Here is a 22,106-nt window from a genome sequence, read left to right as displayed (position 1 = left end):
TGTGAGGTGGATTCCTGGCATTCCCCACCAAGGTCTGGGCCCTCCTGGACCCATCAAGCCCTTTCGTGCTAAGGATTACAACTTCCCATTTACTCTGAACAATGTGCTAGCAACCAGAGGGTGGCAAAGTTTTCCTATGAAGAACCAGACAGTAAAGTGCTAGACTTTCTGGGCCATACAGTCTCTGGAGTGACTACTCAACTCTGCCATGGCAATGCCAAAGCAGCTATGGATGACACATAAACAAATGGGTATGGCTGTGACCCAGAAAAATTTTATTTACCAAATAGGTGATGGGTTGTAGTTTGTGAAACTTGGAGATAAATGCTTCCTTTTACAAAAGTATAATATAAATGCTTTCCTTCAAAGACCATACCTCTATTCCCCCTTGAGGGCTGACAAAAGGAGAACTGACGCAGAAGGAGGCATGTCATCTCTTTCTGGGAATACCACTCACCTTGGGCCATTTATCAGTGCCCACTTTAGTGTCATAACGTGTTTTTCCACCTCTAGCGTCGGTAAATTCCAGATAATCGTACCTGGGAAAGCATAATCTCTATCACTTTCCTTCTCTCACTTTTGATCATTATTGCTTGGGAAAAAAGAACATGTGAGTCTTACCTTTTTTCAGTTTCACATCTCTCATCAAATTCCACCTCAAAATAGGTTGCCCCTGGGCTAACAAAGACAGACACCTCATGGCAATTATTTTCATAGTTGTGGGCAGACTCCTTAGTCCACGTATGTAACACCACAGGCTGCTCCTGCTGCCAAGTCTCGACATCCAGCTATGCACATAAACGAGTCAAGAAAGAGAGGTGTTAATCACTCTACAGGCAGCCACATGCAGTAAACTGTGTTTCTGTATCGGTGCTGCAGACAGATAGCCTTTGACCTCCCTATACAAATCATCACACAAGCTAAAAATACACCTGACATTTCCACCTACATATATAGACCAACATACAATTATCATTCAGCAGAGTAGACATGTGGTTTTTATTGCACTGTAATAACTCTGTGCTTAGCTTTTATTTTCTAACTACAATAGAACTATTTCTTACATTTTTCTACTAGCATGAATTTCCTGTGGGAAAAAACACTGAATTAGGAGTTTAAACAGCTTAAACTCCTATTTGAGACCTTGGCGAATCTGAGCCCATCCCCTCTTCTCCCTCCTTTTTTAAGTCTTTGCTTTTTTACCTTTAAAATTGGCTTTAAATATCAAACCTTCTAAATGGCTTTTCAATATACATTTTCTCTTCTAGACTTCAATCTGGTTATTCACTTACACGGTTTTTATATAACGTCATGTGCTACAAAATGATGAAATTAATCTATGTCCAGCTTCCTCTGTGTTCCCTTTCTAACACTGGCCATGCCAAATCAACTCGGACTGGCATTTATCCTTGTTGGCAAAACCACTACTAAAATATGGTGAGTCTTCTAGAGGCAATTTATTTGTGTAGATCTATATTCAGTGGCATGTTTCATTAAGTGTGGTCACACCACTCCTAAGAGGGGATAGAAAGCAGGTTCCAGTGCCAACTCGAGTTACCTTATCCAGTCCTCCTTCAGGGTCACTGCAAAGCTTCTTCAACAGTTCTGTTAGGGTACTAAACTCTCTCAAGAGTGTGCAGTGTGAAATGTCTAAAGTGCAAAAGTCCAGCAGAAAGATTACCTAAAGGAAGATGAATGAAGCACTCAGTGCCCACCCCAGACTCCGCCTGGGGGGCAAGTCCCCAACCCCCACCCGCCCTTTACAAACAGCTGCCACTTTTTCTTACCAGTTGACGAGCTGCCATTGAAAACACCGAATTACATAATTTTTCTACTACTGTTTTTCCACTATACTGTGACAAAAGGGATTCCAAGATCACTCTCATGCTTGTCAGAAACTGTCCCACATCTACCAAAACATAAAGGAAACAATTAAAATTTATATGGTAGAAATATCACTGGCTTGGTCATCATCAAGAGCAAAGCAGTGACCACAGCTGTGGAGGGAGGTCCACATCTGAAAGACCACGAGGCCATTAAGTGCCATACAAATCCTTTCCTCTGGGAGGGAAAAGCAGTGCAAATCTCAGTAAAAGATTACTTTTAAAGTGGGTGATTTATTCATTTTTTTGACTTTGTTGCTTTTTGACGAGGTGGAGATATCACTTGTATAAGTAAAGTCACATGGCTGGCCAGCCCAGCTGCCCGTGGGCCTTTCCCTTTGTTTACAAAGGGCCCATCATCAGGTGCACCATCCATGGGCCAAGCTTTAGGAGGCAGGGCTCAACAGTGTAAGCATTTTTGTCACAGCTGCTGAGAATAAGTTTAATGGGACTGAATTTTCCACATACGATTTCTCGAAACCTGTTGAGTTTCATATAATTTTCTGTGGGTTTACGGGGCATGAAGCTGAGTATTTTCAGTAATCAGCAAAGATCTCAGCAGTACTCACAAACTTGAGACTTTGACAGTTTAAGACTTTCTTTTTTGGGTGGCTTGAGGAAAACAAGGATGACAGACTCTACTGAAGAGTGCGACAGCATCAAAGAGTGCTGTATGATTACAAAGGCAACGTTTAGGCTGCGAAATGACCCAAACTCCAATAAAATACTTAGGCACACCCCCACATTCAGACAGGAAACTGGACAGAAAGACATGCTACAGAATTCTATTTAAAAAAAAAAAGAAGAAAAAACCCCAAAGACAGATCTGATTTGTATCAAAGAAAAGAAAATCATATGCACACTCTAGGCACGAGGTACGAAAGCAGAGAGGACACACACAGATTCAAAACCCAAACACCTGTCTTCATAGATTTTCCTCTGAAACTCACATTTTTCAAGAAGGTCAACAGCAAGATCTTTGGCTCCAGAGTCCGTGCTCTTCAGCTGCAGGTAGCACCAAGAGAGCAGGCTGCCTTGGACGGACCAGAACAGGGAGAAGAGCACAGAGTGAACCTCCCCTTGGGCCCCATCGAGCATCAACAGCTCACACTACAAGGGAGGAGACAAACAGAAAGTGTTCACAACAAGGCCATTCACAGCCAAGGGCATTCTCTAAGACAGCAGCTGTCACTGGCAAAAAAAACTTCTAGAGAAATGGGGAATAGTCAGGAAAGAGCTTTCAACCCAGAAGTGACCAAGAAAGATGGTGTTATGAAAGCTCCTCTCCTGCTCTCAGCTTTTCGGAACCTTTACTTATGGTTTTCGCTCCACATGTCACGTCCTTCTGCCCCTCAGGAACCTTAGCCCACCGCTTATCTCTTTTCTCTCTCACATCTTCAAATCCCTCTTCTCTCTGGCTTCTTCCCCTGAGCCTCCAATCAAACCTATCCCACCTTAAAAAACAATTCGCCATCCCTCTGTGGCTCTCTAACCATCAGCTTTCTTCTCTGGAGTTTCTCTGAAGAGCCACCTGAGCTCCAGGGATAAACTCTCATAAATAAGAACCAAGAGATATGTGCACATCATTACTGCTGCATAGTTGCCCCAAACTGGAGACAACCCAACTAACTTTCCAAAGTGAAATGGATGAACAAACTGTGGCACACTCAAAGGGGACACTGTGAGCGAGTGAAAATAAATAAACTATAGCATATACATCAACATGGATGAATCTCAAAACGCTACTGAGCAGAAAAAACATGCCACAGAATCGTCCCCTCACTCATTTGCAGGAGCTGGCTGATTGGGAGCCGAGGCAGCTGGGAAACCTTTGTGCTCCTTTGTAACGGTCACAGGAACAAAGTTACATTCATACTGTAAATGAGGGCTCAAAGGGGAGGCACAGTGACAGCTGTATCTGGTGCTCCTAAAAGCATGAGGCAAGGAAGACAGGGAGCAGCCCCCAGTTACCTCTCGAGCAGCAACAGAGAGGAGAGTGCTCATGACTGCCAGTACTTCGCTGATGTGCAGGTCTGCCAGGTCACCTTTCTCAGGTAAAAGTAGAAGGCCACCTGGATCCTTATCACTGAAAGGACACAAATGAGTCATGACACCTTGTTTCAGGAAGGGGATTTTCATGCTTTCTATCTTAAAAGACAGAAAAGGTTCCAAAAAAAGAACCTAGCAAGATTTCAATGTGAGTTCTATGGGATGTGAGGAGTTTGGGTCAAGAGAAAGGGCATGGTTCCAGCTGGGTCTGTGCCACTGTCTGTCCACATGGCCTTATGCAAGCACAGGCCCACAAATCCTTAAGTCCTTAGAAGGATTCTGAGGAATAAATCCCCTTGACCACCAATGGGAAATACACCTAATCTCATGACTGCTATTGACAATCCAGGCTAAACATTCCCTGTGTCTTCAATGTTCTTCACATGACAGCCCCAGGCTCTTTCATCATCCCTGATACTCAGCTCTGAACACATTTTATAGAGCCCTCTAAGTCTGGCATCCATACCAGGTATAGTCTGACTCGCAGACAATAGCTTGGGCTATTAGTTGCTTCCCTCCTTCAAGAGTCTGTAGTCAAGGCATGCAAAAACCTCCAACGCATCCCCTCCCAGCACAGTCTTCTGCTAAACTACCATTCTGTGCTTCTGCAGTCAGGTTTTAACGTAATTGGGGTTTTAGACTTGAGTACAGGACCTCAAGCTCCTTTGGCTTCAATTTCTGTCTTCAAAAAAATCACTTAGAAACCGAAATGTTCCAAGAGATCCTCAACGGGTTCAACTCGAAATTTTCTAATGACTGGGACTCGGATTAAGCTCTGCACAAGATTCTTATTCTACCACTATTTTAGCCACTCCTGTGACTCTAGAAACTTGGCTGAGAAGAAGGAAGTTACTTGGTTACTCCAAAAGCACACGAAAAGGAAGGGATAGCTAAAGAAGACAGCTTTGCAAAGATGGGAATATTGGACAACTGAAATGAATTATAAACTTACCTAAAATACGTGCACAGTGAGCGGAAAGTGAGCTGCAAGGACTGCCTGTGGTCCTGCTCAGTGACATTCCTCTAGAAAACAAGAACCTGCACATTCAGAAAATCTATTCCATGACATTCCAGACGCCTAGAGCAGCACGAAATGCCACTGCTCACTGTTCTCAGCATGAGGAAAGCCGGGGTCAGCAGACCACCTCACAGCACCCAACTAAGACCTGGCTTGGCTCTAAGAGGGAGCAGAACCACCCATCTAAAGAGAAGATGGCCAGTTTACTGTTGTTAACTGCTGGAGTTCCATCTTCAAGTTTTCCTGCAGGAAAGCTTAATGCAAATGTTTAGGAAGATGAACCCCAACAGATGTGTGCTTTTCATCACTGGCACGCCATCACAAGAGGAGAGGGCAGGGACAGAGTGCATTTCTTGTGAGCTTTCTGTTTGCTTTTAAATAGGATCTAAGCTTTCCCTATATACGCCAGAACAGCCTATGGCAACAGGTAAAGGAATCACACCCCTGATGGGGCACTTTTTTTCCCCTTAATTCAATACATGTATTGAACAACTGCTGCTACACAAGGCACTGAGGGGGATTTCTAGAGGCCCTGCCTGGCACAGGTGGGTGGGAGAGATAAGCTATGGTCACAAATGACAGCAGTGCTGTTTAATTCACCAGCATGAGAAGGGAAAATATAACCCTTACCACTGCTGTCAGAAGGGATGGACAAAGGGAAAGTGACTGGGTTGCTCTGTTAATAGACAGCACTGTCATTCAAGAGGTCATACGTCCTCTTTCTATTTTTCTATGTGGGACACATGCAACAAAAAAATCATTTGCTTAACTGCCTGGTAAATGCTTCCAGCAAACAAGTAGGACAGAGCCCTGCCCACAGTCCAGTGGGTCAGGTCAGCTGATGCTGTCAACGGCTATAACTCACAATGTGAAAACGGGTCTCTCGAGCTGATATGCCGATTTTGCAGACAGCTGAAATGCAACCACATATCCTTCCTCCTCTCTGAAGCCTTCCTCATGCAGCCTCAGCACGACTCTCCTCTAAACGCCCAGTGCATATGGGACCAGATTTCCCTTGTGGCAGGTGTTCCCAAGTGGGCCGCAGTCCTTCGACATCAGGGGTCACGTTTTACACTTCTTTTGCTCCCTCTCATTTCTACAGGCCTTTACACACCCCACAGAGCACTTTTTTCTTATGTTTGCTAACTAGCTGCTGTACATCTTTTTAAAATGCTCTGTCTAGTTTTCTTTGTCAAACTCTTACAAGTGATTCTATTAGTTGCTTGTCTACACAGACAATAAAAAAGAATCTATAACCATATCATCTATAAATAATTATTATTTGTTTTATTCTTTCCAATTGTTATTTAAAAAATCTCTTTTCCTTGTCCTATAGCACTTGCCAGGCCCTCTAATACATTTAGGAAATTGAAACTGACAAGATACACAGAGAAAACAAAGACTAACAAATTTTATCCCAATAAACTTAAGAAATAGAATCCATACAGTTAACGTAACTAATTACCATCATGGTGAAGAGATGGTTCCGCCGGGTCTGTCGATCAGGAAAGAAGATGGCAGCCCCGTTGAGAAGAGTATTCCTGACTTCTTGTTTTAATATTTCCATAGGCACAGAGTCTCCATCCACCCTATCCACCACTGACAAAAATAAACAATGGAATCGACTTCAACATATTCCATCTATTCACTTTCAATATATATGGTATCTACTTTAACTAGCCTATAAGCTCACTACTCTCCATTTTGTAGCTAACAACAGAGCAAAGAAATACTTCAGTATATGCCAGGCAGTATAAGGAAATTATTTTTTGTTTGTTTGTTTACATTAAAATAAAGACTATATACACCAGTTTTTATTTATTTCCTTGTTCTTTTGAAACACAACTTGGCAAAGCCTTAAAAATAACTTCAGATGATCACATGTGTTTTATTTTCAATTTATCATTACAATTTCTCCTCTTCAATCTATCAGCCTCATCCCAGTGTCTTAGCTGAAGTAACGACTGCAGAGTGCGATAATAATTGCTCTCAATATAACACATCTGTATGTTAGAAAGCAGGAGGAAGATGTTGAGGAGGAAATTTCAAATAATGATTCAAAAGAAGATCAAGAGAAATACTCATTTTCCAAAGAAGCGGTCTCTTCCCTGGGCTTGCATAATCACAGGACCCCCTGTTCTCCACAGCAAGAGGCCCTGCAGGCTACTAGCACAGAGTCACGTTAAAGAAAAAACCCCAGCTCCTACCACCACATAAGTGTGTGTAGAGCTCCTTGGCAGCCTCCACTCCTCCCGGGCTCGGGCGTCGAGCCTGTGCATCCTCAGAGGCAGCCGGCGCGTCTCTCTGCAGCACTGAGAAACAGCTCTGGAGGAGCTGCAGAAGCAGGGTCTGGGCACAGATGCATTCTTCCCTCGAGCTACAGAAAGATAAAGAACATCAGAGTACAAAAAGGCACGTTGCTTTTACCCTCCGAAGCCAAATCGCTGTCTACAAAGGACTTTCCTCTAGGCATCAGGCTCGGCAAAAAGAATGCCAGTTGAGAGGAAGGAAGGGGGAACGGAAAGAATTCTGTACTAGGGAGAGTCTGAAGATACAGACCCCATCTGACTTAGCCCACCGTGGGGGCGAGGAAATGCACATCTGATCCCGTCTCTTCATCTGTAAAATAGGGATACTACTCTAACACTTGACCCGTTCACCCCATAAGGTTGCAGCGACGATCAAAGGAGAAAACATTTGTGAAAACATTGCCCAGCAATAACACGTTTCTATAATACTATTACATTTGTTATTTCTAGGTGCTATTTCCCATAACCAAATCTTCCAAATCAGAACAATATAAACTAGTGGAAAGTAAAGAATCTTAGAAGAAAAAAATTGTCCATTTAGAATAGCAAAATTCAGTGTTTTCAGTTGTGGTTATATGATTATCACCTTGTAACAAATTCTGACCTACTTTTGCTTTAATTTACTGTAAAAATTCCAGAAGATCTGCAAGTCAAGACCCGCGAAGTCCAGAAAAGATTTATATTTTAAGCCACTTTCTTTCTGCTGCACCTAAAAAATTATAGACCAGAAAAAAAAAATTGAAAAATGCACTTAGAGAAATATTGTAATGGCTCATTTACTTCTCATTGTTAAGAGATGAAGTGGCTCCATGTGGGTAAAATTCCCATATAAGTGATGCTTACTCTTAACTGCTAAAAAGTCTATGAACAACTATTTCTCGTGTGAAACTTTCTAAAATATATACGCGCACGTGGTGTGTGTGGGTATGTGGCTATGTATGTAAATGTACACATACACCTAACACACGCACACACATCCATGAAGGCTCCCACCGCAGCCAGAACACAAGTGAGCCTTTCCTCGATGACGATCACCGTCCAGGACTCTAGCATGTTTCGACCCCTTCCCTGCAGAGTAGGCTGAAAGGTCAATTCCACTGTAAACGCTCCTGCTGTCCCTAAGCACCTCCCTCTCATTTGCTACTTTCTGCTGTGATAGCAGAGCTTGAACAGCAAAGACCAAACAAACCACATATAAACTGAGTCACCCAAATGTGCCCTGAAGCAGAATGAAGGTCAAGAGTGGACACTGCTGCATGCCACACATGAGAGGCCTCCACCGGATTCCTGAGGTAAGCCGTGTTCTCTACAGGGATGGCTGCAAGAATCTTCCTTTGAGTGAGCTGTCACTATGCTTTTATTAGTGACTGCAGAAGTCAGTATCAAAAACACAAATGACTTCAAGTCCTGACATCATTTTGGTACTTTTAGTAAACAAACAGAATTCACCTACACTTCAGGAATAATTCTCCTAGGACTTAAAAAAGACATAAACCCCATAAACTTGCTTTCTCTCTCCTGTCTACCACCAGCAACTGCAGGTGGGAATCATTAAGATGTGTCTGTAGTTCTATTTCAGGAAACCTCACAGGGATGGCATATGCTACTTAGTCTTTGACTGATGCCATCAATGCCAACACCTTACTCCCTTTGGCCTTCCAACATCATCACAGCAGCACGATGCAGCCATGCTCATTCATACTGCATGGCTTCAGCAGGACCACATTTCACTGGTTGGTGTGCATTTCCCTGAACACTGCTATTTATTTTTCCCAAAGGAACAAGGTCTAACAACCGAGGAAACAATACCAGGTCATGGGCGAGCTGCTGGATGAACTGAAGAGTCCTGAGGAGCAGTGTGGCCCCACAGACACGCTCCTCGGTGTCCTTTCTGCAGCGAGCACAGACAACGCTCTGTTCTGCTTCTGTTCTCGCAGGCCGGAGGTACCCACTGACGCTCAAGCCTTGTACTCCCAAGCGCTCTGCCGACTCCTGACGGGTGCAGAGGAACTTCACCATCAAATACTAGAAAGGGTAAGAGAGATTTAAGGAGAAAGACTCAGACGTCCTGGATACTGATGAAAGGGAGATAAAGGCCCTTCTGGGAAGGTCTCCCTGTGACTTTAATAATATGTTAGGTACCACTATGCCTAGCACTAGGGATACAAAATATAAGTCCAGCATCCACAACAAACAGAAAAAAGACAATACAAACGCTGAACGAAATCAGGTTTAGGGAAAGATCACAATAAGAGAAATGGCATCCCTGCCCGTTCAAGGCAAAAACAGGATAAGAGAGGACGAATAAGAGCAGCACGCCGGCTCTGTGGCACAGCCAGTTTTAAACAGAAATCAGACATATGGTGAAAACAGTCAATGCCCTAAGGAATCATCTCAAATCCCCCAAATGACATCTGCAACCCATGCGCTGGGAGTCCAGGACACAGCCTTGTCTGCGCAAAGCTAAAGCCATTCTAAAGCCCAGCTTCTGTGCAAACTATCTGCTCCTTGAGTGAAAGCTCCTTTGTTGAGGGCCTTTCAGAATTCACTACTCAACTGCATAAATATTTACTGAGCACCTACTATGTATAAGCCCTAAAGATAGTTCTTATTTCTCTAATTTAAGCTTCTTACAAAGATTTACACTAGAGGTTAAAAAAAGATTAAGAAGCCAGATAATCACTGTTTCTTTCACAGCTATGGAAACACATCTCTCTTGCATTGATGCCTGTGTACTTGCTGTTGTCTCAGCCTGTGAATCCCTTCCCAAACAGCTCAGCCTGGCTAAGATGGCTTAATCAACTTCCAACACTTGGCATCACACCACCTTTCCTGGGAAGACTTCCCTAGTGAATTCCAGGTGAGCTCAGTCTCCCCTGGGCTGCAACAGCCTCCTGTATGCCCCTTTCTCACAGCCCACATCACAGTGTCTCACACAACTGGGTCTCCCACTAGATCATGAACTCCCTGAGGGTCACAATCACGTGTGATTCACCTCCAGGGTTCCAGTGCTGACACAGGGCTGAAACCGAATACCCCAAATCAACACTTACAGAATAAAAGGAGGGGAGTGGGCAAATATGTGAGGGCCACAACTCACTAACGCTTACTTTGGCAACTCTGCACTGTTGCAACTTGAATTCTGCTTCATCCCACTCTTCTTCCAGCTCAAACCAGCCAATAGGATCATCCTCTCCAAGGTCATCAGGTGAGCAACCAATCCTGTAAACACAAGGGTAATCACAAAATATTTTCCTATTTCTAAACATCTCAAGGGTCTAACGAATAAGGCACATTCTACATGGAATTTAACTTGTATACGTGGCCTGTTCATTAACAATCAAGGACTGGGTATGGCATGTGGTGCCTCTTTGAACCTATGAGGTAGTCGGAGGTAATTTCTTCCCTATTTCTCTGCCTCCTCATCTGTAAAATGGGAACTATGACCAGTCCAAACTACAAGCTGAGAAGGGAGAGAAGTCTGCTTCTTTAGATAACTAACTGGCTTATCTGAAGAATGAGACGTGACGTCAAGGCATCTCAGATGAGCTAGTCAGGAGTAAGGCACACTGAACAGCTGGTGTGTGCTTCGGGAAAGATCCAAAGGAGAGGGAGGTTTAGTTTTCTTCCCCTAGGTCAGGCTAACGTATGTACAACCAGCCTGAGGTGTGGGCCACTTGCCACAACTGAAGGGTAAAAGCTGAGAGGGTTCAGACCCTGGAGCTCCAAAAGGAGAATACTTCAGCCTTCACAGGCCTCAGTGTTCTTCCCTATGCCTTAAGAAGTCCCTCCAGGAACACATTTCAGCCTCGAGGCTGAAGAAGCACAACTCTGTGCCACTTCTTTTTAAAAACTGGATACTTGAATGGTACTCCCTTTTCAGGAAGTAGATAACTAAGAAGGAGAAGAGGGCAGTCCTTTCCAGTAACATCGCTAAAACTTTATATGATTTAGTTAGTGTTACAGCTAAGAAGCTAGCAACGCATGAGGATTCTGTATGGATAAGTAAACATGGGGAATAATGGCAAGAAGAGAAAAAAAATAAAAGACCCAGAGTAGGTTCTGTAAGAGGGAAAAAACATTTCTTCTAACCTAAGTCTTTCTTAGCATAAACATTTCATGATATAGTTAATCCTAAAATGAATGGGACAGGTGTACTCTGTCTTAGCCCAAAACCACGTCAACGAGTTTTATCAATATTGTGTGTTTAAGAAAATTTTAATTCAATCTTTGGGAGGCCACAAGGAAATCTTTGAGATACAGAGAGCTGGCAGGGTGTCAGAGAGCAGAGACAAGCAATCTTGTTCACTACACCACGTGGCAGGCAAGGTGGAGGAAAGAGAGCTGAATACTAGTCCTCTTAAGTATGCACAGCAATCAGCTAGCCCCGGAGCATGCTGACTAACCAACGTCTGACCAGAGGGAAAGGAAAAAAAAATGCAGGAAGATAGATGTATGCACATTAACATTTTATTTCCAAAATGGAGAGGGACTGATAATATGTAAGCCAACCAAATCTGGATTTCAGAGTAGTTCAGGCTGAAACCAGGAGCTAAAATCAACAAGGGAGTAGTGAATAGGCTTGCATTTAGGTTTAAAAAATCATCCTATCTAAGATGTGAAGGATCTTGTTTGATAGCAGGTTTAGGGAAAAGGACCTATTTTAATATGTCCCAAAAGTGGGCCATAGCTGCTTAAAAATAAATGTAATCTCTAATTAACATTAAAAAAGAAAAGCATCTTTCAAAAGGGCATATATGTGTGATGGGAGGGAGATTTGTTCTAATTCATTTAGAGGGCTGAAATTAAGACCACTGAGACGAAGTCACAAACATAGATTTCAACTGAACATATTCTAATTACTGAAGTGCCTTAATATGCAGTGAGTTCCCCATCATTAAGAGTATTCTAGAGCAGTTGAAAAATCATTTGTCAGGGATGCCACTAAAGGAAGTCCAGCAGAGGCAGGCAGTTATTCTAGATCCTTGCTATTTGAAATGTGGTTCATGGACGAGGAGAATCAGAGTCACGTGAGAGTTTGTTAGAAATGAAAGTCTCAGGCCCCACCCAGAACCACTGAATCAGAATGCATATTTTAACACAATTCTCGGTGGTTCATACGCACATTAAAGTGCAGCACTACAGTACTGGATGACAGTCACAGGCTTCTGTTAACTCCAGTACCCCATTACAAGTGAGATACAGTAGCAAAAACAGCAAGTCTAGGGTTCAGCTCCATGAGTTTTAACGTGCTACTAGTAATAAGGGAGGCAAGACTGTCCAAGGGTCACCAACAACCTCTGAGGCTAAATGCAACAGGTCTGCTCCTAGACTTGATCTTATTGGTTCCAGGTAACACGTAACACCCTGCCCACTCCTTCCTCCTTTAAACATTATTTTTCCTTGGCTTTATGATGACACATTCCTGGTTCTCCTGCTGCTTCTCTGGCTGTTTTTCTCAGTCTTCTCTTCTGTTGCCCCTTAAATGCTGGTGCCTCTCAGCATGTTGACCTAAGGTCTCTTCTCTTCCCAGCCCACACATTTTTCCAGAATGATCTCTTCTACTCCATTTTAAATTATCAGCTAAATATCTCTCATATCTATATCTTTAGCGCAAACTTCTCTTCCAGGCTCCTAATCTGTTCACCCAACTAGTTACTGGATATCTCAAAGGCTTCCTAGAACCTCAAACTCAACAGGACCAAAACTGAACTCATCATTGTGGAAGATCTCCACAAACCTGTTTTTCTCAGGCTATTTTCTATCTCAGAGAAAGGCACTACCAATGTCCCCACCTGCGCGAGACAAAAGCCTAGAACTCATTGACACCTAACTTTCTCCTTTCTCCTGCTCTACATCCAGTCACTCACCAGGTCCTGTTTCTTCTACTTTCTAGTTATCTCTTACATGGGTCCACGTCTCTCTATCGCTGCTGTTGCTGCTCTTGTTAAGGTCAGCCCTACCTCTGGCTTCCTAGGTGGCAGTGACAGCCTCACCCCATTTTATCCTCCCTCCATGCTTGCTCTGCTCCAATCCATGCTACATACAGCATGATCCAGAGTAGTCTTTCTACATCTGATCTCATTCTTCTTTTCAGCTTTTTTTTTTTAAGATTGGCACCTGAGCTAACATCTGTTGCCAATCTTCTTTTTTTTTCCTTCCTCTTCTCCCCAAAGTCCCCCAGTATATAGCTGTATATTCTAGTTGCAGGTTCTTCTGAATGTGCTATGTGAGACACCGCCTCAGCATGGCCTGATGAGCGGTGCCATGTCCACATCCAGGACCTGAACTGGTGAAACCCTGAGCCACCAAAGCGAGCGTACGAACTTAACCACTAGGCCTGGGGCAGCCGCAAAGTTCTTTTTCAAACTCCTCAAGAACGCACTCTACCCTATTCCCTGCTCACCCCTCCACTGCTTTAAGGATAAAGTCTAAATGCTGAAACAGAGACAAAAAGACCTTTAATGACCTGGCCCTTTCCTAGCTCTCCAGCTTTCTCTCTCACCCCTGTCTACCTCACAGTACACCTCAGCAACATGGGACTTGCCAGTTCCTTGAATATGTCATACTTCACCTCTGAGTTCTCATACCTGCTCTTCTCTTTGCTCAGGACACTCCTTCCACGTCTTCAAGTGGCTAATTAACTCTAACTCATCCTTTAGTTCTCACCATAAACAATACTTTCTCCAGGAAGCCCTCCCTGATCAGGTCAGGTGCTCTGTCATGTGCTCCCAGAGCACTTTATCTCTCCTACCTAGCATTATAATGCTGTGACACTGCACATTTTATCATCTGTCTTCTGAGCTAAACAGTAAGCTCTACAGAGCAGGGATTGTGCCAATTTGCTCATTATGGTATCTTCAGTGCCCAGTATCAGGCCTAGCACATAGTAGGTGCTTAATAAGTATTTTCAAGCAAAGCATGACTAGAAGGAGGAATGTTGGGGGACAGGTCAATTTCCCAGTAGCTAGGTAAGACTGAAGATGTCAGGTTGCCCATAATTTGGTCGTGTATCATTACCCATCCATGTTGAAGATGTGTGCGCCTAGTCACAGAAGGGACTGAGTAAGAGTCTACGAACAAATTAACAAACACGTCTTCAAATATGCTGTTAGAAAGCAATGAATGCTCATGGCCACTGAGGATGGGTTAGTGGCACCTTTTCTATAAAGACAAGAAAGCATATTTCACCAATAAGAGAATGTATACAATCTTAGTAATTACAAAGATTTTAATTCTTCTTCTTACCTGCTTTTTACAAATTGCCTGAACTCCTGCAGCTTCCATTTATCATATTTTTCAAACCTTTTGAAGTGTTCTTCTGCGTGAAATTTATCAGATGATGAGTTATAGGCAAACACCAACCCACACTGGGCACCAATGCCGCCACGCCGAACCTGGAAACAGAGATCTGGATAAAGCACGCCAAGGGGCAAAAGTTCTGTGACTGCTCCATTTCCACAGAATATGGTTAAAGTCGAAGAGCTTGAAGCAAAATCAAAGGAATGAAACGATATTTTAAATACATTGTCTCGTAAAAGCAAAAAATCTTCTTTCTAAGAAATAATTCCTTACCTTTTGCAATACTCATATTCACACCATTCATACACAACAATTTATTCATCTTTGTGACCCTGTCTTCTGCTACAAGCCTGACACAGAGTAAATAATCATTAAATGTTCAATAAGAAATCAATGATGCGGACCTCTGAAACGTAATCTTAGTAAAAAAAAAAGGTAGTAATATTGCTTAAAGAAGGTAGCTTGAGAATTACCATAATTCTGATCTTTGTAACTTGAAAGGCAGATTCAGTTCCTGTAGAAAAAATAGTACTTGCTCTGGTTTTTCCAGTCTCTGTAAGAAAACCTGAAAAAAGGAAAAACTAAAGTTAGGATGACTGACTCATTTGTTATAACACTAAGAACTAAAATCAACAAAAACAAACCACATCCTTTGAGGCAGGGGGTAACTAGTCTATCCAGTTCTTCTGTGAAAATTTTCAGATAAAAATCTCCCCTCTGGACAGATGCAACCCCACTGACAAACCCCTAGGTAATAGACCACTGACCAGATACAACTGCTTTGGGGCATAATCTTCTCAGCCATATAGGTAGCCCTGCTCTGAGGTAATGATAAAGGAATAAAAAGTTTTAGAAAGATAGTGACTTTAATTCAAAGAGACAAATGACTGAATAATCAATTATATTCCTGAGCCACTTCTAAAACCAGGTGTGATGTTTGGATGGATAAAGTCAAGCACGCTCAGAAGCTGAAACAGGGATTTGACAGCTTCTAGAATATTCTGTCAGGAAAGATTGTGAAAAACTTTGAAATGGGGAGAAAAAGATTACTGGGTGCTCTGTTTAGCACACTCTTTGAGTAATCTCCATCTTTCATTGTCTCTGAGCTATTTTACAACTCTGTAAGTTGTAGAAGAATAACAATGCAAACGATTTTTGTCCACAGAAATAAAAATTGTCTCTAGAAGTGTAGCTGATTATTCCTTATATTGACCAAGTTTGTATCTATTTGTAAATTCGTTTCAGCAGTTCTATTGGTCTATGGATATTTTATGAATTCTCCTTTGATCTGTTTGTAACATCTTACTGGTTCCCTCACTTTAATTAATGAGATAAACAAAAAGTGTGATGTTTTCATTTTATATTTTTATGAGAGTCATGATTTATCTTTTTTGTCATTAATTATCCTTTAATAATCAAAAAAATGGTCTTCTGCTAGACCCAAGGCTGCCTTTCTCTTTCAAATCTCAGTAAATGATATAATTCACACATTTGCTCAAGTCACCACTGACTAACCATTCTTCCCGGGACCCTGATCTGCTCTCACTCATTCTGTCTTATCAAGATAAAAAGACTAAAACAAATCTCGTGCTTCATACTTCAATACACTAAGTTCAATAAAATAAAAACTTGCGAAGCTGAATCTCCCTAACACAATATGCAAAATTTGTCACCAAACCAAGAAAATTAAATCCAAAAGAAGCTTTACTAATTCCCAGAGAGAAGCTATTATACAATCTAGTTCTATCAAATAGTAATTCTGTAGACAATATTAAGAAATCATGTAGCCAGAAATTCACACAACTTCTCTAACAGTAATACTAAAAACTATCCCAATTATTGAACTGTCACCTTTTCCCAGAGGTCTGGATGCCTCTAATTACATCTATTGTAAAGGCTGAAATACTAACTAGAAGTTAAGTTATTAGTCAGCACTTTTAATTAGTCTCAAAGCAGCTGAAACAATAATTTAAGTCAACAGAAACAGACTCTTTTGAAATAGCATTGCTACCAAATACACATTTAAGATATTTTTTAAGGCCAAAATAAAGAAAGTTTAAAAAGTAAATAAAACCTTTGTGCTTCCTTTTCTTGATGAGAAACCAGCTCACGTGTCTAAAAGTGCTATTTTAAGCCTACATTTGTTTTGACACCCTGCCCTCCCCTGAAAAATTTATTCTCTTAAAATGACAGGAAAAAATATCAATCACAGATTTAAAGAATTTAATAAATCTATCCCATCAGTTCTATTGGCAACATCCAGGATTCCTTTAAAATACCAGACCAGTAGCCACAGCTCACAGGAACGGTAGCCCCCTGGAGTGTCAATGTTTGGGTTCTCCTGTCCAGAATTGGAACTCCCCCGTAACTGGGGAATTTGAACGGTACCAGCGACCAGAGCCCTTCCCCCTGAAAGGGGAAGAAACAAATTACTCTCGAAATCCAACAGTTCTGCCTGGGGGGACTCTCCCACATCTCATCTATCTCCTCAGGCTCATTTTTTGCAGTGGAGAACGAGAGACTAAAACCTAACCTGAGTTATAAGAAACAGATAGCGATAGTGCTGAAGGGAGTGAGCGGGAGAAACTGAGTCTCCTCCTCATACACGGTCATCATATCCCATTCTCGTGCTTATCAGAAACCCAACAAAATAACAAATCCACAAACTACAACTAGTTTACAAAATCCATTCATCCAAGGGAAGTGGAAGGCAGGGAGGAGAGGTGGGCAGATAAGACATAAGGAGAATAACAAAGTATTCAAATCAGACCAGGCACAAGAGCTGGCAGATGCTTCTAATAGCTGCAGAAAAACCTGTGGTCCTTTCAAACTTAGAACAGCGTTAAAAATCTATACACTCAATTTTTATGACAGTGAAAATACTCTGTATATTATACTGAGGGATTTACGTCATTATACATTTATCTAAACCCACAGAATGTACAATATCAAGAGTGAACCTTAAGGTAACCTATGGACTTTGTTCATTATGATGTGTCAATGTAGATTCATCCTTGGTAAAAAATGACCACTCTAGTCACAGATGTGGATAACGGGGGAGGCTATACTTGTGTGGGGGCAGGAGGCATATGGTAAACCTCTGGACCTTCCTCTCAATTTTGTTGTAAACCTAAAACTGCTCTAAAAAGTTAAGTCTTTAAAAAAAAAGAATAGATACACGATCTGAAATGGCTATAAAAGTAAAAACAATAAGATAAAATAAAAGGGAGGCCTTTCAGTGGATGATAAGAGCGTAAAAAAAAAAATTTCATATATGGTTTCAGGAAGATTCTACCTTAAATGTGCCAGAGATAAAAATTCCACTTCTTCAGAGAATGAAGGAAAAATGCAGAGTGCCCGTGGCAGAGTAATCTTGCCCTTCCAGTGGGGCAGAGGCAAGGAGTTGCCACTGCCTCCTCCTAACCCCATCCATGCACTTTGAATGGCAGGCGACTCAGCAGCCGGCAGTGGCCTTCAGTGTGGCAGGAGATGGATGCGGCAAAGGAAACATCTCTGCAGAGGCTGAGCTGCTCAGGGAGGACTGAAGGAAGATTGCCTTAAGACTACCAAGGAGAGGAGATACAACTGAGAAAAGCACATCTTCCCAGAGGTCTTTACTTCACTGGTGCTAAGAATGAATAGAGGAAACAGGATAGAGGAGAGGTGACCACTGAGAATGCGTGAGGACTGAACTGCTGTGAGGAAGGCCAAGGGGAACCAAATCCAAAGCAGTAAGGCCACTTCCTTTCAGTGTTTGATAACTGCTGGAACATTCCACTTCCTCTACTGAATCAGCAGTATCAAAGCAGTATAGTGAGTAGAAAACGGCCATATGCAGGAGACTGGCTGGCCAACAAGATGGATGAGGAAGAGACTCACGTACACCCCCTGGATGAGGAAAGGAACCTGCTGCATGGGCCGGCCCTGTGGCCGAGTGGTTGAGTTCACGTGTTCCACTTCGGCGGCCCAGGGTTTCACTGGTTCAGATCCTGGGCGCGGATACGGCACCGCTCATCAGCCCATGGTGAGGTGGCGTCCCACATGCCACAACTAGAAGGACCCACAACTAAAAATATACAACTATGTACTGGGGGGCTTTGGGGAGAATAAAGAAAAATAAAATCTTTCAAAGAATCTGCCACAACATTGAAGAGATTACATCAGCAGTCATCATGCTGACATTAGGGAAGGAGTGCGGCTTCCTCCCAGGCACCTCGCATGCCAGATCAGCCATAGCAACACCCTTCTTTCTCAGCAGTAGAATGCTGCTGATCCACTGTTTCTTAAACTTCAGGATGCAACAGAAAGACAATTTGAACTTAAAGATGGTTAGCTTTCTATACTCCAAGAGGAGGAGTCCTTGCTTTTCAAAACTGAAGGCTCTCAGGGCCTGCCCAGTGGTGCAGCAGTTAAGTTCACATGTTCCGCTTCTCGGCAGCCCAGGGTTTGCTGGTTCAGATCCCGGGTGTAGACATGGCACCTCCTGGAACACCATGCTGTAGTAGGCATCCCACATATAAGAAGAGGAAGATGGGCATGGATGTTAGCTCAGGGCCAGTCGTCCTCAGCAAAAAGAGGAGGATTGGCAGCGGATGTTATCTCAGGGCCAGGATTCCTCAGCAAAAAGAGAAGGACTGGCAGTAGTTAGCTCAGGGCTAATCTTCCTCAAAAAACAAAAAACAAAAAACAAAAAACAAAAAAAACCCTGAAGGCTCTCAAGTACTTTTAAGGTGTTACAGGTGATTGACACCTAGTAGATTACAACACTATAATAAGGAAACCATGAAAACGGTTTAGGAACCACTGCCAACTGAAGGACAGACAACCCAAAGTGAAGACTGTATATGCTGAAAATTTCAAAATTCAAAATTTCAAAAGTCACTAGAAACAGACAGATCCACCACTCACCGTCCCTCGTCCACGGTTCAACAAGGAGGTTTTCAGGTCCTGACTTCTCTTCTTTTCCTTTGACATCACAGGCCTGAAGAGTCAACTGGAGAGGTTTACCTGACCAAAGGAAAGACAGAGAGCCTTAAGTTAGTGCTATGAAAAAATAAAAACTAGCATGCACATCAGCAGAAATGGAGTGCCTGTGGCCACCCAGACTGCCGATGAAGAATTTACCTGTCTAAAAGCTAAAACAGAGAAGTGATATTAGACAAAAGTTGACATCATCCTTTTGTGCTTTCCTGAAACAAAGTAAAGTACAGTGATTCCAAGAAGAGGTCTCTAGAATAACCACTATTTAAAAACAAAGCACATTATAAGATATAGATTAATAAGCTGGATTCAACATATTTGCAGGGGGGGAATTCCTAAAATACTGTTTTTGAGCCAATAATTAATTTTATTGCAATTGCATTTAAATATATAAATAATGTCTTAGAGTTTTGGGTCTTGTTTCTTTAAAATGCCTTCAGGCAAATTTTGAAAGTTTCAAGAATTATAAAGATCAACTTTTGCTATAATGACCTGAAAACTTTTCTTTTTTCTTTTGTTTTAACAATATAACGAATACCTATTAACCTACAACCCAACCCAGAACTCGAGCATTACCAATAAGGAACATCCCCCGACACATTCCTCCCCAGCCATCCCGTGCTCCCTGCCAAAATAACTGCTAAGAACTGAAAGCTTTTCAGGAGAATATTTTCCAGACACTACATATCCCTCCCATCCAGTCATGCCTGCTACAACCCCCCTACCCCTCCAAAAAATGACATTTCCAAATTTAGGGGGGAAACTGGATTTACAAGACATCAGTTGTCTGACTTCAAAAATTAAACATAAATTATTAAGTCATATTAAGGTAAAGGTACAAATATCATGGCAGAAATATCACAATAATGCCTCTACTACTGAAGAGGATGGGATCTGATACTGTATTTTGTGGACACAAACTTTAGCACTTGAGGCTGGGATGGCACATCAGCTGTTCCTCATGCCAACTGCTGTCATCTCGGAGTAGCTATATGGGCTACTCCATGTTGAGAAGGATTAGGAGGCCCCATTCTGGGTCAGCAGAAAAGTGCTAAGATGGATTACTGCTGGGCCCAGGAGGGGAAAGCAGCATCAGGCATGTATGTATGTCCACATATGTCCTTCCAACCAACTATCATGGGGATTCAGAGGGATGTGCTCTAAGATAAGGATCCTTTGCACCATGTCTGGGCTAGTTTCCTCCCTCCTCCAGATGAAGGTACTCCAACTTTCCAACCCTCCTGGCCTACACAATGAATGTGACACTACTGTACTTCACCAAAGATGGCTGTGATCAAATGGCCACCAAGCCTAACTGATTAGGTCAGTAAATCCTGGGAGTACAGCCTGGTGGACACTCAGGTCCTCTTCTGCTGATGCTGCCATAAATGAACCAGTATCCCCCTTCTCCCTACCAATCCCAGTCAAAGAGGATATGTTCATCCAGAAATCATGGTATGATCACAACGACACAGTCCAAAAACTACACGAAAAGATAACAAAATTTCAAAATGTCACATGTTAATGATGGTCTCATGACTTGTCCATTGTGCTTATGTCATTTACCATATTTAAGGAGGAGGTTCTGCCTGACTGATGCCATGGATGAGATGAGGGATGAGGCATCATAGTGTGTGTCCAGGTGGTCAGTGACAGTACACAGAGAGCTCAGCACTTTCGCAACACTTCCTCTAGCTAGTGCAAAAGCCAGAAGAGTCAGCTCCACCTCTGGAGTAGAACAGCAGCTGTAAACAAAGAGCAAAAAAATTTTCACTTCTTAAAAACATGAGAAAATCTAGGTAGTTCAAACCCCATGTACCTAATCACCGTAAGTAAGATATACCTGCCAGGGGCTTTCTCTATGTTTACCAGAGGTACTTTTTCAAAGTCCTTTGAAAAACTAAATCAACCCAGAGGACCAGGAAATAAAATCCTCACTTTTGTAACCTTAATCTATTATTAAATAATACTAATAATATCAACGTTAACAAGTCAAACTTTATAAACAGACAATAAATAAGCTGCTGCAATAAGCCTCTGCTATTAAGAAGCCTAGTGTAATGATTTGGCTTGGCCAGAGGTAAGGGTTTACTCTTTCAATCACCAAAAATGTATTTGAAATCTACTCCACATCACACTTCTCTGGCTTTTTTAACACATTACACTGAAACTTTTTAAACTGCCTAGACGGCTCAGGGCCTGGTTTGTACTCTAATGCAGTAGGTCCTCAGGGCTTGCTGAGACAGAGCTGAGGGTCCCTACATTAAGCAGCCCTTCTACCAAGCTTTCAAAGAGCCCTTCCCAGGTCAACGGACAATCAGGCCTGTTAGACGTAGTGGTCAGCAGATGCTGAGCAGGGCCACGGCTGAGGACAGAGTGATGTGAGAGGGTCTGCATTTGGGACTTTAAGATATCTGTTCCAGCCGAGATGGAGGATTACTCCCCACTCAGCCCCAGTTCCTGAGGTCAGGTGATACTGCTAGATAACACAGTTTAGATGGGTGAACTATTATTTCATTTTCTCTTCACTCTCTAAAAATGAATCATTTTTAGTGCTGATCTTTA

The 22,106-nt window shown here is 42.4% G+C and overlaps 1 protein-coding gene across 2 annotated transcripts in view; it reads right to left on the bottom strand.

Annotated features, from left to right (window-relative positions):
- Positions 1–22,106, bottom strand: part of ZZEF1 (zinc finger ZZ-type and EF-hand domain containing 1) — a 112,619-nt gene that overhangs the window by 62,435 nt on the left and 28,078 nt on the right. For both annotated transcript variants that reach the window (XM_046674520.1, XM_046674521.1), the window contains exons 8-23: positions 21,108–21,286; positions 19,470–19,568; positions 15,035–15,126; positions 14,508–14,656; positions 10,370–10,481; positions 9,069–9,284; positions 7,868–7,968; positions 7,158–7,327; positions 6,416–6,549; positions 4,885–4,955; positions 3,855–3,969; positions 2,834–2,993; positions 1,788–1,909; positions 1,559–1,681; positions 622–788; positions 458–539 (exon numbers count right to left, since the gene is read on the bottom strand). In XM_046674520.1, the coding sequence (XP_046530476.1) occupies positions 458–539; positions 622–788; positions 1,559–1,681; positions 1,788–1,909; positions 2,834–2,993; positions 3,855–3,969; positions 4,885–4,955; positions 6,416–6,549; positions 7,158–7,327; positions 7,868–7,968; positions 9,069–9,284; positions 10,370–10,481; positions 14,508–14,656; positions 15,035–15,126; positions 19,470–19,568; positions 21,108–21,286 (2,092 nt within the window). The remainder of the gene's footprint in view (positions 1–457; positions 540–621; positions 789–1,558; positions 1,682–1,787; positions 1,910–2,833; positions 2,994–3,854; positions 3,970–4,884; positions 4,956–6,415; positions 6,550–7,157; positions 7,328–7,867; positions 7,969–9,068; positions 9,285–10,369; positions 10,482–14,507; positions 14,657–15,034; positions 15,127–19,469; positions 19,569–21,107; positions 21,287–22,106) is intronic.

The sequence above is a fragment of the Equus quagga genome, chromosome 11, assembly GCF_021613505.1.
Source record: "Equus quagga isolate Etosha38 chromosome 11, UCLA_HA_Equagga_1.0, whole genome shotgun sequence".
In the NCBI taxonomy this organism is placed as follows: domain Eukaryota; kingdom Metazoa; phylum Chordata; class Mammalia; order Perissodactyla; family Equidae; genus Equus; species Equus quagga.
Note: the sequence above shows the minus strand (reverse complement) of the source record. Positions and strands in the feature narration are given on the sequence as shown.